The sequence below is a fragment of the Pseudopipra pipra genome, chromosome 3 (genome assembly GCF_036250125.1).
Source record: "Pseudopipra pipra isolate bDixPip1 chromosome 3, bDixPip1.hap1, whole genome shotgun sequence".
Lineage (NCBI taxonomy): Eukaryota > Metazoa > Chordata > Aves > Passeriformes > Pipridae > Pseudopipra > Pseudopipra pipra.
Window position 1 is genome coordinate 100,967,772 of NC_087551.1, and position 15,279 is coordinate 100,983,050.

The following is a 15,279-nucleotide window of genomic DNA, read 5'->3' on the forward strand; positions in this document are numbered from 1 at the left end:
CAGAAAAAGTCTGAGCTGCTTTCAAAATAGCATATGTTCTTTGAAGCATATACTGGAATTCTTTTTGTTTTTGCAGAATCTATTATTCTCTTACAGGACCAGAATAAATTGTAAAACCATAAATGTCAAATTGGGTTGCTTGCAGTTTACAGCAGAGTAGCCTCATTCCAGAGGCGTTCAGAAACCACAGGAGGGAGTGGATTGCATCAGCTCTCAATCCAGTGAAGATACTTTCCATGACTCGCCATTCATGCACACAGCAATTGTTGGGCAAATCCTCATGCTCAGCTTACTCTGACCCACATGGACAGTCTAGTTGTGTGGAGCCAGATTTCCTTCATGAACTGCTACTTGGGATGCTGATGCAGAGGAATTAAGGGGCTGCCTCAGGCTCCTCACACACATCACAGAAAGCAACTGCACTGCACACAAGCACTGCTGCTTTTGAATTCTTAATGGCAAGTCAGTTATTGGCATTTATTTTTTTATTTCCTTCATACGATATTGTAAATGTTCATATTAACATAAATGAAGGATTTTTAAAATTATTTTTAATCATCTACTACATACCAAGCAACACGTTGGCATGTGATTTGTTTCTCTTCATAGATAATATGCTCAGAGCCTTTTGTGCTGAGGCATGAAAAGTTAATTACTTGCAGCACAGGGTATATATTACATCTCCTTGGATTCTAAGTGTTAGTATTTTCTACATGGACTATTCAAAACCATTTTTTGAGGTAGTAATATTTGTTGTTGTTGTTATTTTAATGTACATTATGATTGTGTCCCTTTTTTGTCCTAGCTGGATTTTAGCAATGGATTGTTTTGTCTTTTTCCTTTGGGTACTGGTGACACACTCCTTTAGCCACTGAGAACTATGTATTCATTACACTTTTCACTATCTTTTAGATATTAGATAGTGACACCAAAAGAAAGATTGTGAGACACCTTAAGAGAGTTAATGTAACTGTTCAAAGGCAAATAAAGGTGATGTAAAAGGACTGAGCTTTGTGGCATTCACAAGTCTGTACATTTCTACTGAAGTTCGTCACTGTCTGCCACTAATCCTACAAAGCTCGGTAGGGATCAGCTGCTGATAACACCAATGAAAGAGGGTCTTTGTTATAACACTCTTGTTTTTTGTACATATTGAAGACCTTGTGAGCCTCATTCAGATTGTCTGTTACTTAGCACACATTAACGGTGTATATAATGCAGTGCTTCAGACAAATCTGTGTTTTCTCAGGGTTTTTTCCCTGTTATTTCCATTTATCAAAAACGTTTTTATTTACAATTCCTGCTTATGATTTAATTCGCTATCCACAATAAATGCCCCATAAATAAACATTTGATTTTTTTGGCCTTCTCTTTAGTGGCAAAATAATGATTGCATTGATAAAGTTCAAAGCTAGAATGTTTTGCCTGTGGTGGATTTATTATTACCATTATAAACGTTGTCTTCAAAGAGTTAAAGTTAGTTAGTTATCCCAATTCTTCCTGTTTAATGAAATTATTTTGTTTCCTTAAACTGTGTTTAATAAGTAATACGGGAGACTGGAAAATTAACACACATCTTGCTGTATTGATTTAGTTTTATTTCATTCTTTCATTCTGTTTTCTCTCTGAAGTCTGCAAGCCTTCAGGTCCTATCTAATCTATTCATTTCTGACATGCACATCTTTCTACTGCCTAAGCGCCTGTGCTGTTCTTGAAACAGCCTCAGAGATTATTTAAATCCATATGCTTTGCTTTTTCAGCTGTTTACCGTTTCCTGCATAATTTTATTATATACTCCAAAACGTTAAAATTGTACTCTAAGAAACTTCATTATCATATTAGGTCTAACTTAACACTGAACTGCATTATCCAAGTATAGTCCCTACATCCATTGTCCTGCAACTGCAGGAACACTGCTAGACCTTCCCCTGAATTCTGAAAGTGCCTGGCAGCAATTCCACACCCAGGGTTGCATTTTAAAATGGATAGCTACTAGTGTTGGAGGGCAGTGACCTAGTAATAGGTTGTGCATAAATAGGGAAGATGCAAGCAAAGCCAAGACTGTAGTGCTGTGCTAAGTGCAATGAGAGTGGACTGCATAGTTATTTAAATGACAGTGCAGGAAACACAAAGGTGTGCTTAAAACCCACAAAATGCTAAATTCAAACCTGCAAAGTGCTGTGAGTGAAGCAGCCAGATTTAGCAAAGTGAGGCACCAAAGCGGGTGAAAGGGCTGGAAGGCATGTCCTGTACGGAGAGTGGCGTGGGACACTGGGTTTGTCTAGTTTGGAACAAAGGTGGCTGAGGCGTCCTGAGGAGGGGACATGGAGACAGGTACTGAACTCTTTTCCCTGATATCCAGTGACAGGGCATGTGGGAATGGTTCAAAGCTGCACCAGAGGAGGTTCAGACTTGACATTAGGAAGCATTTCTTTACAGAGGGGGTGGTCAAACACTGCAACAGGCTTAATAGAGAGGCTAACTAGCCAAGTACAAGTGCCAGGAGCACCTGCAGAGTACGATCTGGTTCAGGCAGAATTCAAGAGCAGAACCACTACTCTGAAAAGAGTTCCTTTCTGCACTGCCTAGGACCTGCCATGTCCCCTACCACCAAGAAGTTGTCCCACGGAGTAAACTAACGTTTCTTACCATTTTCCATGGATTCCAGATCATCAGATGCAGGCAAGCAAAAAATGCAACAGAGGATGGCCCCTGAAAAGAATCCAAGACAGCTAGTTCATAGAATCATTGAATAGTTTGGGCTGGAAAGGACCTTAAAGATCATCCAGTTCCAATGTCCCTGCCAAAGGCAGGGACATCTTCCATTTGACCAAGTTACTCAAAGTTGATCATGCCAGACATTCCGAATTCAAGGCAGGTGATCTGGCAGGTTTGAATAGGTGAGGTGAGGATTTTACCATACAAGGATATAAGACTCCCAGCTAGAAGACTTATTTTTGTTTCTAAATGTATTCTCCACTTTAAAGGTCATCATATTTTATTTAACAGATATTCATGAAGTGCTTGATCACATATGCTACACTCTTGATTGCAAGTCTGACTCTCAGAGACAAAACAGAGTTATGTACTTTGGTTAAATTCTACTTTGTTTTGAGGCATGCCTCATTGCAACAGGAAAACTTTGAATTTCTACTCTTGTTTTCCATGTTAAAGCCAGGTGAACTTCAATCTTAGTTCTCCTTTTTTTGACAGGCTTTCTCTACCCTGCATTTAATTTCTTAGTGTTCTAAGTAATTTTTTGAAGACAGAGAAATTTCTTGTTTCCAAATTCCAGTGGAGCAAGGGAGCACTGCTGTTTTCTGAACTGAGTTTCAGGAGTGTCTCTTTGATAGTAAATTTATGAAAGGAATAAAATTGCTTTGTGTTTGACAACAATACTGGCCTTTTTTTCCTTTCTAAAAATTTTTGAATCTGAGAACATTCCTCTTGTCTTTTCATCTTGTGCCCATGGGAACTAATGTCTCTTCACTCTAAACACAATTCAGTTGTCTTCCATGTAAGTGCTGTCACCTGAGACATTGAAGATTCTAGGTCAAAACTGCAGTTCTCTTGGTCAAAATTGCAATTCTTTAATTTCTCAGAAAAAAATTACCTTATCACCAAGTTATACATCAGTGAGCTAACACAACAGAGCAGTGTACTAGATATGGTGTGGTGAGTGCAAAGTGGCCCACAGACTGCTGACTGTGACTATTTTCATTGGTGATCTAGAGCTGTAGTATCAGAATAAGACCAAAAAGACATGTCTGTGGTCAGAATAAGATCAAAAAGGCATGTCTGTGGAAAGGCAGTCTCCCTCCATTGTGTAACATTTAGACACAGCTGAGCTGCTGATAGGAAGGATGTGGTTCAGCATGACATGAGGCTTGAGAAGTGACCCTTCATGATGTGCTCGTTCTTGTGAACATTGTGACCACAGCAGTATTTACAATTGCTTGGGTACTAGAGAGACTGAGTTTCCCTCTGCTGATGTTACTTGCCACCCCTTGTGTCAGCAGGCTGGTTTATGGGCCCAGCACAGGGACTGAACAGTTGGGGTGGTTAGGGATGATGACACAGGGTGAGGTAGCAGCTCATCCACGGGAAACACAGTCTCCACAGGATGAATGTTAGAAGAACCTTTCTGGGACTGTAGCAAGATAACTGTTCAGCAGTTGGAATCCCTGAGGGTTTCCCATTTGATGTGTGTTCCAGAGATGGCCCAGGGGCCTGCAGCTTGATCCATACAACATAATCCAGCCCAAGGCGCCATGAGAGGGGTGGTGCTTGGGAGCATCCTGAAAGAGCAGTGCAGACACATCAAGTCTGACCCACTGAAGCAAGCGCTGGATTCTGAAAACCTGGAACTTTCGTGTATAACACACGGCAGTGCACATATCCATCCAGGGCATACCTTACAAATACTGTAGCTCTAAGATACTAATGCCAAATTCAAATCAATAAATATGGTGCTATTCTGCCAAATCTCAGTAAGCAAAATTCTGATAACACTGAAAGGTGTGCAGATGCAGTCAACACTGAAAGGTGTCCTGTCCAGTCTCACCCTTTCGGTAACATGCTCCCCACTGCCGGTTAAAATAATAACTTTTGGGAGTTTAGAGGGAAACAGCAAAAATGTCAACATTCTTCTGCATGTTTTCTTTCTTGTCTTTGTCTACATGCTACCACTTCAGTTGCAGGTGTTGTTGTGACTATTAATACTAGGGAAAATAAATCTTTATAAATTCTCCACAAAATTCTGAGAGCAAGGCAAGGGAACATGATTACACAGAGTGGGAAAGGCATACAATCACATGTGCTTGAAACAGAGATTCTTAAGTAGGCACTTCCAAATGCAAAAGGACCTGGAAAAAACCTAAAAAAACTTCTCTGAATTACCTTTTAAATCTGCAGAATTTGCACTTATTTGTATAAATAAATAAATAAATGACTCTCTGGAAATAGACCTATGAGACCAAATACATTTTCAAATAGGAATTGTTTTCAAGCTAATTAAAAAAAAAAAAAAAGAGCAGACACACTTTCTATTCCAAAGCTGCTACATTCTGTAATTGGTATCATTAAAACATGAGTTAGACTTCCAGTATAATAGGAGTGACTTCAAAATCACCAAATATCTGCTCTTTGGCATGTTAGTACCTTTACAAATCATGAGGAGCCTTTCTCCAAAACTGTGGTAAAAATTTCTCAAAAGTGCAATCTGTTTTGAAACTGTTTCTGGGAAAACTCAAGACCAGGAATTGTTACCTCATGAAAAAAATGTAAGATTTGGAATAAAACATCAGGATCCACTAACAAGGCTCACCACACAGTGCTTTACTTATCTGCTGTGAGTTATATGTATTACGTAAATTTTCTGAGTTTAACAACTACCTGCCTGAAAATTGTCACCCAGTAATTAGCAGCTGGCAGACTAGATTTATTTGCATGCTTATTTTTAAAGTTCAAAGATAAGTGATGAGGCTCATAAGATTTTCTAGGAACCACCTTCTTGTTGTGTTCCCTCAAACCACCTTTAATAGAATTAACAAATACACCTCAGAGTCCTTGTAAATACTGATATGACTGCTGTGGGGGAAAAAAAAAGCCTTACCACATTTTCAGTCCTATCCTAGGCAGCTGCTTGAGGGATCATGGAATATGCTAACCAGATCATCATGTTCTCTCCCTGCTATTCTCACAAATACTTTAGCATGTCCTCTCATTAAAAAGACATTCATTTTGCCTCTTATCCATGATGTTAACCTCCAACTCCGAACTGTTAAATTTCAAGGACATGAGGTCTTGTGCACTTTCTCTTATGCTGACCCTCATTACTGCAATAATTGCTCCTTAAACATCCCAATCTATCTCATAATCCTTCTTGAAAACCCTACTTAAAATGCCTTAAGAAACATTTGGGTAACAGTGTGTGAAGATCAAAGACTGTAATACAGACCAATAGTGGTCCAGTATTTCCTTATATTCAATCAATTGCCTTTGATTGGCTAATTTTAGCTACTGAGATCTCCAGAGGCATCCTTATTGTTCTGTGTTTCTGTAGCACCTGGTCCTTAGTTTAAATTCTTACTTACTGGCAGTGATGCAAATAAATATTTTGACATACAGATAAGATTTCTAAAAGCTCAAAAACAAACAAACAAATAAAAAGATAAGAAAATCAGGTATTTCTAAAACTATCTTAATATTTTGAAGGTCTGCCGTTATTAACAAGACTGACTGATGTAACCAGTATTGCTGGTTTGAAGTCAGTGTTGGAAGAAACATTTGTACAAATCAAGTGTGCTGATACATGGAGCAGTAGTCTGTGCATATCCAGGAGAGATAAGAAGCTTTTCAGCAATGTGAAGAGCTTGGATCTTTGGAAAAGGTTTTTGTTATTTATTTCTCTTTAGTAGACCTTTAACGGAGTGACTGGCAATGACATTTTATCTAGTAGTAATTGTAGATAAGAGAGAGAGAGGGAGAGAGGGAGAAAGGAAGAAAGAAAGAAAGAAAAGGAAGAAAGAAGGAAAGAAAGGAAGAAAAAGAAAAGAAAAAGAAAAAGAGAAGAGAAAGAGAAGAGAAGAGAGAAGAGAAGAGAAGAGTGAAGAGAAGAGAAGAGAAGAGAGAGAAGAAGAGAAGAAGAAGAGAAGAGAGAGAAGAGAAGAGAAGAGAAGAGAAGAGAAAGAAGAGAAGAGAAGAGAAGAGAAGAGAAGAGAAGAGAGAAGAGAAGAGAAGAGAAGAGAAGAGAAGAGAAGAGAAGAGAAGAGAAAGAAGAGAAGAGAAGAGAAGAGAAGAGAGAAGAGAAGAGAAGAGAAAGAGAAGAGAAGAGAAGAGAAGAGAAGAGAAGAGAAGAGAAGAGAAGAGGGAAGAGAAGAGAAAGAGAGAGAGAGAAGAAAAGAAAGAAGAAAAGAAAAGAAAAGAAAAGAAAAGAAAAGAAAAGAAAAGAAAAGAAAAGAAAAGAAAAGAAAAGAAAAGAAAAGAAAAGAAAAAGAAAAGAAAAGAAAAGAAAAGAAAAGAAAAGAAAAGAAAAGAAAAAGAAAAGAAAAGAAAAGAAAAGAAAAGAAAGAAAAGAAAGAAAAAGAAAAGAAAAGAAAAGAAAAGAAAGAAAGAAAAGAAAAGAAAAGAAAAGAGAGGAAAACTAGAAGAGGAGGAGCCATGGTGAGCAGACAAGTAAAAAAAACCTAGAGACAAAATACCAGATCCTGCACAAGCAAGCCTCATTCACAGCTTTCTTGTAATCAACTCATTCCACTTCAACAGAATCCTATTCACAGATTCAAAGAATGGGGCTGGGTGCTGAAATTAAGTGTCACTCATAGATACCTAGAGGCCAGAGTGGACAGGTAGATGATTCTGAGTATGATACTGGGACCAGAAAGTCTAATGATACTCTTGAATGTAACAGTGAGGGAGGAGAGAATCAGGATAATAATTTACTAAGGTGTTAGAACTATAAAAACAATGGGCTGAGAAAAAAATCCTTTCAGTGACAGACACAGGACTCACACACACTAATACACTAATAAGAGTGTTACAGTAGAGTAGTGAGTTGCAACATGTCAGTTGACCCACAGTCATCATCTGTGTACTCAATTTTGGTTTGTGGCCAAGGCAAAGCAATTCAGATTAATTCTGCCCCTCTTTAAAAGAGGGGAGTTTATGAGCTTGGTTTATCAAGAAACAAAACTGGGAAATTATTTCATTATTATGTAGAAGAATGCTCATGGGAGAAAATCCTGAGTACCAAATACCTCCTTAACCACTGAAAAATTGTAATAATAAGCAATAGCTGGAAGACACAATATTTGTCATTAGCCGATGGCCTAAAACACCAACAGAAGCAGTGCATTATCCAAACCACTGAGTCTTGATATCAAGTCTAGATAACTTCTAAGAAGTTCACATGTCTTTAGCCTCAGAAAGAGAAGAGCTGAGTCAAATGCTCAGTCTGTCAAGCAAAAAGGCCTAGCAGTTTCTTTGGGATGGCAAATTTTTTGATCTATTCAGTTAAAGATCAGAAGATCAGATATCACTGCAATCATCTAACCTAGTCCTCTGTATTAACAGAATATGTAGAATTCAAAGATTCATTGTATGATGATGCTGTCTGTCCTCTTTTCAGCTGGGATAGAGTTAATTTTCTTCTTAGTAGTTGGCACAATGCTGTGTTTTTGAATTTAGTATGAGAATAATGTTGATACCACACTGATCTACTTGTTGCTAAATAGTGCTTACTCAAAATCAAGGTCTTTTCAGTTTCCCATGCTCTGCCTACAAGAAGGTGCACAAGAAGCCAGGAAGATGCATAGCTAGGATAGCTGACCTGAACAGGCCAAACTGATATTCTATACCACTAAACATTATGTTCAGTATATAAACTGGGGTTAGCCAAGGGAACCAACTGCTGCCTGGGGGTGGGACAGGTATCAGCCAGCAGGTGGTGAGCAATTGTACTGTATATTGCTTGTTTATCTTGGGTTTTAGTCCTTTCTCTCTCTCCTTTTCAATAAAATTATTGTTATTATAATAACAATTATTAGAAAAATATTTTATTTTGTTTTCAGTAACAAACTGTTCTTAGCTTAACCCACGAGTTTTTTCTCTATTTTTTTTGTTCTCCTACCCACTGGGCAGAGCAGCAGTGAGTGAGTGACTGCGTGGTACTTAGTTGCTGACTGAAGTTAAACCATGACACAGTCTCAGTTTTATAGACTCCAATATCAAACTGAAGATGCAACCACCAGAAGCTGCATTGATATGCTACAGATTTGGACTATACCTGATAGAAGAGCTGGTGCAAAAAGCTAAAATCTAGTAGTATTTGCCTTTCACACCCCAAGTTTTTCATCCCCTTCAAAATATCTAAATAAATATTCCACACTGGAAGATTTGGTAGGCAGATTAAGAATGCTAATGTTTACTAAGTTGGGTAGTAGTGTGATAACTGTTGCTCTAAAGGTATCACCATCAGCTGGTGCAAAAATGAAGATGTAAGATCACATATATTTTTAGAAAGAGTGAATATTTATACTCAATCTGGTCACAAATATACTTATTAATGATGTGACATACAAATACAAATAAGAAGTTTTAATGCATTAACAGCAGAACAATTTATACCTGTACATGCCCTACTAACTGAAACATGCACAAGTCTTAACAAGAAGAGTGGCAAAGTTATATGGGGCCAGAAGTTAAAAGCAGAACAACAGTGGCGATTTTTATTGAAGAAAATAAGAACAATTAGAATGGAAAAACTAGTAAGAGTTTAAAAAAGGAAAGAACATGCAGATAGTCACTGTTCATTCATCTGATTTACTACAACCAGTTAAATAAATATGGTTAACAAGCTTCATTATTTATGCTACAGGACCGAGCAAGGATGGCAAAGAGCAGTAACGTCTGGGTAGGCCTGCGGTTATTTATTTGGACATTTTATGAACTGCAGCAAAAGAGTACCTGCTTACTCATCTAAATTCCCTGGAAAGTTTTAAAACGCAGCAAGAAAGAAATCACACATATAGAAAGCTAATAACTGTATCACCAGAGGGGAGTGAAAGAACCATGGGAGAGTTTTCGTGCCAGAATATGGACTCCCAGAGCTTTCTGCGTGAACAGGCTGAAGTCCTAAGGGTTTGGGGGCCAAGAGAAAGTACTGTCATGGATCACGTCCCTGTGTTCCCAACGCAAGCAGCACCACTCCCGCTCGGTGACACCCTGTCAATGTCCCTTCTGCTGCATCACTCACAAACGCCACCACTTGGGCTGAGTTTTGCCCTTTCTGCCTCAATTAATCCTTATGGCTTTATACTGAAGAACAAAGCTTCTCCTCTGATATTAGCTCTTCCTCATCGAGTACAGAAAAAGCGTTCTAAGAATTTAGATATAAACGTTACTTAGCCTAAAAGTATTTTTGCACGGACCTCTGGGGAACGACAGCATTTCTGAGCTTTAGCTGCTTCGAAACTAGACAGCGAACTCGTAACACAGATTAAACTGTTGAAATACAGATTATGAGCTGTGGGGAAAGCGACTGTTCGTGCACCTGCGGGCAGCCCCGGAGGGCACAGTGCGGAGACCTGTCCTGGGGGCTTCTACCTGTTCCCCCTCGCATCAGACAGGCACCGCGCCTCACCTTGCCCTGCCCTTGGGTTTTTGTTGTTAAACACGATCTGAACCACAGGGCTGGATTTGTCCTGCCTGTCGCTGGGATCACCCAGACGGCGCCTGCCATCTCCTGTCCCCTCGGGGCTCGGGAAGGACGGCGGGCGGAGGGAGGGGGTGAGGGAGGGGGCCCGCCATCTTCTCCGGGCGAGGGCCGGGGGCGAGTGCGCGGCGGCGGGTCCGCTCCGGGCGTGCGGGGAAGGCAGCTGGGTCGTGTGGCCGCGCCCCCGCCCCGTGTGTGTGTGAGGGAAGGAGGGGGAAAGCGAGAGGGAGAAAGCGAGCGGGAGGGCGGGGTGTGGAGGCAGCTCCTGCCGCTGGGCGTGTGCCCGGCCCCCGGTGCTGCGTGACCGCGCGGGAGGAGCAGGAGGAGGAGTGTGGGTGCGGGGAATTTCCTTGTGTGGCGGCGGAGGAACAACACCGCTCCAGACGGCGGGGCTGCGAGGAGGGCGCTGCCGCCGCCGCCGCCGCCGCCGGTTGCCGAGCGATGTGAGGGGGAGCCCCCCCTGCGCCCTCCCCTCCCTGCCCCCGGAGCCGCCTGCTTTCCCCCTCCCTCCCCTCGCTCATCCCCGCCCCGCCATGCCGGACCAGATCTCCGTGTCGGAATTCGTGTCCGAGACCAATGAGGATTACAAGTCGCCCACCGCCTCCAACTTCACCACCCGGATGGCCCAGTGCAGGAACACGGTGGCGGCCATCGAGGAGGTGAGCCCGGGCGGGGGGCGCGGGGCGCGCAGCCCCCTCCGGCCTGGCTGCGGAGAACAAGGCGCTACCGGCGCTGGCTCCTGCCGCTCCCTCTCCCGCCCGGCCCCGAGCAGCGCCCTCGGCTGCCGCTCGGAGGAAATGGGGCTCGCCCGGGTGGAGAGGGGAAAGAAAAGGAGCGGGGGAAGGGCTGGGGCGCCGCTCCCCCGGCGCGGGGCTCCCGCTCCGCCCTCCCCTCAGCGCACGGCGGGGCAGGGGCGCCCCCCGCCCTCAGCCGCGGGAGCCTGAGCCGGCGCTTCTCTGTCCTGGTGCCGAGGAACCCCGATCCGGGCGGTTCCGTCCGTCTTCGTCCTACGTGGGGGGGAACTTGAACTCTGCAGCCTCCCCCCCAGAGCCCCCTTCCTTCGCAGCGACACCTGAACCACCTCGGCCTCGCCAGCTGCCGAGGGGGGCTCGGGCTTTCCCTGTGTGTCCTTTCCCGGCGTGCGTCTGCCTGCCTCCCGGCACAGGTGGGATTTAATCCGCTTCCCAGTTCCCGCACACACAGAAATGCAAACGTACTCCCCCCGGGCACACGGTTTAAGGCAGCCTTCCCTGCGGATCCGATCCCCCAGGGCCGTGCCCGCCCCTCGGTGCGCGGGATCCCGAGCTCGCTGTTCCCTGCCTCCTCCGGGACAGCCGGGCTGCGGGTGCCTGGCGTGAGCCGCTTTTGTCTCGCCAAGAGCCGGTTGTTTTCTGTCCTTAAAGATACTCGGAACGTGCCGTTGAACCTGATGGCGAGAGCCCACCTTCTTCCCTCCCGCGGAGGGTAGCTGCGAGCACTCGAGAGAGGGAGACTATTTTCCCTCCTGTTTCAAATCAGAGGGAAATCTGGGACAGGTCTGAACACAGTGAGAGCACATTCCACATCCCAGTCATACACGCACAATGAAATGAGAAGCGTCTGTGTATCTTGACTCCTCTAGCAGCTTCTCTGAAGTAACTTGCGGGAGGGGGGGAATCTTACTTGTGCTGCAGCTTAATTTGCTCCATCTACCTGTTACATCAGTTCTTACAGTGTATGTTGAGTTGATTTGTTTTGCAGTAAGCATATATTTTAAAAAGAGCCTCTTCAGCAAAAAGAATCGTGTCAGTAGTTGATGTCCCCTCTTACAAAAGAACTGCCACTAGCAATGGATTATTAATGTGTTTCAAGTGAACAAAACCCAGGTTAGGTCTTTAAACACCCTTTTCAGGATTTTCCTGTTTTGCCAGTTCCCAAAACCACTAAAGCAAGGAATTGAATTCAAAATAATCTTGTTCCTGAGGTAATTTTCTGCCCTGCAAGCTTGCACTTAAATGCCTGGATTTAATTATGCATTATTAACCCGATACTCTTAAGATCAACAGTTCTGTAACAGACAACTTCTTCTTGAATATTTATAATAATGAATCATTTTAATTGAAAGGTAGAGTTGCTTAATAATTGATTAACACAAAATCGAAGTTGGTATAAGCATTTGGGTCAAAACCAGTTTTGCTAGATTGAGAGATTTTTATTACAGTTCTCAAAAAAAATTGGTCTTTCTCTAAGTTCCAATTTCTGAAGCTGTATGGTTGCAAGAATGTCATATAATTTCTCAGAAAAAAACATGCAAAAAAGTTCTTTTTCATGTCTGATTATACAAAATTTATATGTGATGGCATGAAATTTGTAACATATCTTAAGGTTTTTTAAAGATTCAACTTACTATGTTGTGTCTTGAAAACATTTTTTTTTCCATTAGGGGAATGATATGCATTTAAATATTTGAATTTAATGGATTGGTATTTGGCTTTTAATGGAACTCAGTTGGTATGTTAAATCTTTCTTTGTATCTCTACGTATTTCTTTTATTAGATGCTATCTGCTAGCTTAGGTACAAAAATTATATTTTATAATAATGATGATAAAGAATGGGGCTAGTGTCTTACAGATCTAAGTAAAGTTTGCAAGGCAGGAGATGAGAGATTGCACTGGCAGTAGTTGTTAAAAGTATTGATCTATCTGGCACTTTTGGCAAAATATCAGCAATTGCTGCCTGTTTGTGCTGCTGTCCTAAAGCATGTGTTGAAATGACTACTGAATCCTTTTCTTTGTGATTTATCAAGACAACAAAGACATTTTCATGGTTTCAGAATGTTGAAATCTTTTTTCAGACTTAGAATTCTTTGGTTTGGAAATACTCAGGTCCTTTAGCATTTCGTGCCTGGTTTTTCAGGTTAAATCTGATCCTTGGATAAAAAGCCATCTATAAATTGTGTAATAGAGAAGTCAGGGCTCAGCACTTTTTTTTCTGAAAGGCTGGGCAAGAAGTAGATCGTCAGCTTGTTATGAACTAAGACTTAGTAAAGAATGCATGTAAAAATGTACAGGGAATACCAAGAAGCTGTGCATTTCCAGTGGCACAGGTCCTGTGAAGCACTGGTTTCCAGTTCATGCTGCTCTCTTGAAGCAGACAGCACTCTCCTGGAAACTAGGAGGTCTGGCTGTGTATGATTGAGGGAATGTGTTACTTAAAGCAGTTAATAGGTAAGTTGAAACCGGCTGGCTGCTGACTTTGTGTATGCATTGATTTTAATAAGCAACTGTAAGAGTGGTTTATTAACAAGACAGTTAAGGTTTCATTTCCCAGAATATTGTATACATTTATTAAATCAATAAATTAACTGGTTAATACCGATACTTAGAGAATGTCTCTTTAGTGTTTTTCCCAGAAAATCTGGTTCTGGAATAGAGTATACAAGTGCCTGCATGAAGCCAGCTCTAGTCTCCCAGGCCTGGTGCTTCCTTGGGAGCTGGGGAGGCAGTGCAGAAGCACAGGATGGGGATGCTACTGTAGCTTGAGAGCCTGGACTCCAACTCTGTGCAAACACAGATATCTGTTTCCACATCCCACTAGAATGTCTTTTGCACTTAACATTGCTGGCTACCAGTTTTCTGAGTCTGTCTTAGTTAATTAGCAGGTATCTTAATACTGTCTCAGAAGTTTAGTTAATGAGGCCTGGCTTTCAGTGGTGGAGTGGAAGAGGCTTGTTAAATGAGGAAATCAATAAGATGCTGCACCATTAAAAGTGTGTAATTTACCACTATGTCTCTGTCAGCAATGGTATTGCTGGAAATCTGAGTTTGGATTAACTGACCTCTGTGGGTTTCATGATATGGTTGATTTTAATATCAGTTGAAAATACTTTTAGTTTTACTGTTTTACGTGGTTATATAGACTGATTACAGACCCTGGATCATGGCCTTTGAGATCACCAGGAGCACCTGCATTGCAGTTTGGGAACTGGTGCCTGTTCAAACACTTGGAGAAAGAGAATATGGTTCTTTGCTGAATCTGATTCTTTGCTCTCAGTAGTGGAAAAGGGATTAGGAAAGGCATGCTTGTGGAACACAAAGTGATTTCAAAGGAAAAGGAATCACATAATTTCTGCATTGTTCTCAGATTAGGATGTTGCTTAGCATAATGTTGGGAATCTTTAGCTTCTGCTAAAACAAAAGTACAAGTGAGCAATATATGTCACAGGCTCTTACAGGTTACTGTTTAATCTTTATACGTGTGATAATGACTAAGATTAAACAAGTTTTAATTGAGAGAGTGCAGAGCATGGTCACGTGACTGGGGGAGGGGTTGCTTGAAATCGGTAATCTGGTCTGACAACTGCAGTCTTTTTAGTTGGCTGTTTCTGTTAAAGGTCCCAGGATCGAGAAATGTGTGGTGACCATTTTTAAGCTATGAACGCTTAAAAATCTTGGTTTAGTACTGCTATTGCTTAGAACACACACTTCTCTCTTTTATATGCTGTAAGTTAAATAAAATAGTACCTAAACACTAATGAAGCCTCCAAAGTGTCCTAAGAGCTGTGATCATTAAAGATATTTAGGAATTAGTTTAAAGAGTAATTTAATGATTAGAATCCAAGAGGAGAACAGAGTGTAGCAGGCTGCTCATGTGCTGAAGACATTTCCATGTAAGTCAGGACTTGGGGTGCAAAGTTTACCTGCCTTAAACTTCGGGAGGAGAAGGGAAACATTGATAGAAGTTTAGTAGGTAAATGGAACACCCTCCCCAACATAGTAACGCTTGCCACTGGGGTGAACTTGTTCTAAGAAGTAGACAGGACAAAGATGTGGTGGAAAGATGTAAAATGTAGAACCTAAAGAAAGAGTATAGAGGTACCAAAGATGATCTTAGTTTTCTGGATAGAAATAAATTTCAATTGTTATAGTCTATGTAAAAGCCATTCTCCAGGAATCTTTATAAAAGCTAAGAAATTAATGTTAAAGGCTTAACTTGTAATTTCAGATCTCTGCTTGCCTTTGTTTTACAGGTTCCATTCCTATAAATAGAAATTCAATAATTCTGTTATTTTAAAGACTTTGACTTT

General features: G+C 41.6%; 1 protein-coding gene across 2 annotated transcripts in view; it reads left to right on the top strand.

Moving 5' to 3' along the window:
• Nucleotides 1-10,539: 10,539 nt before the first annotated feature.
• Nucleotides 10,540-15,279, top strand: part of ASAP2 (ArfGAP with SH3 domain, ankyrin repeat and PH domain 2) — an 84,792-nt gene continuing 80,052 nt past the window's right edge. Inside the window, exon 1 of one of the 2 annotated variants that reach the window (XM_064650494.1) lies at nucleotides 10,540-10,872. In XM_064650494.1, the coding sequence (XP_064506564.1) occupies nucleotides 10,747-10,872 (126 nt within the window). In that variant the 5' untranslated portion in view covers nucleotides 10,540-10,746. The remainder of the gene's footprint in view (nucleotides 10,873-15,279) is intronic. The other variant, XM_064650493.1, reaches the window with a different exon arrangement.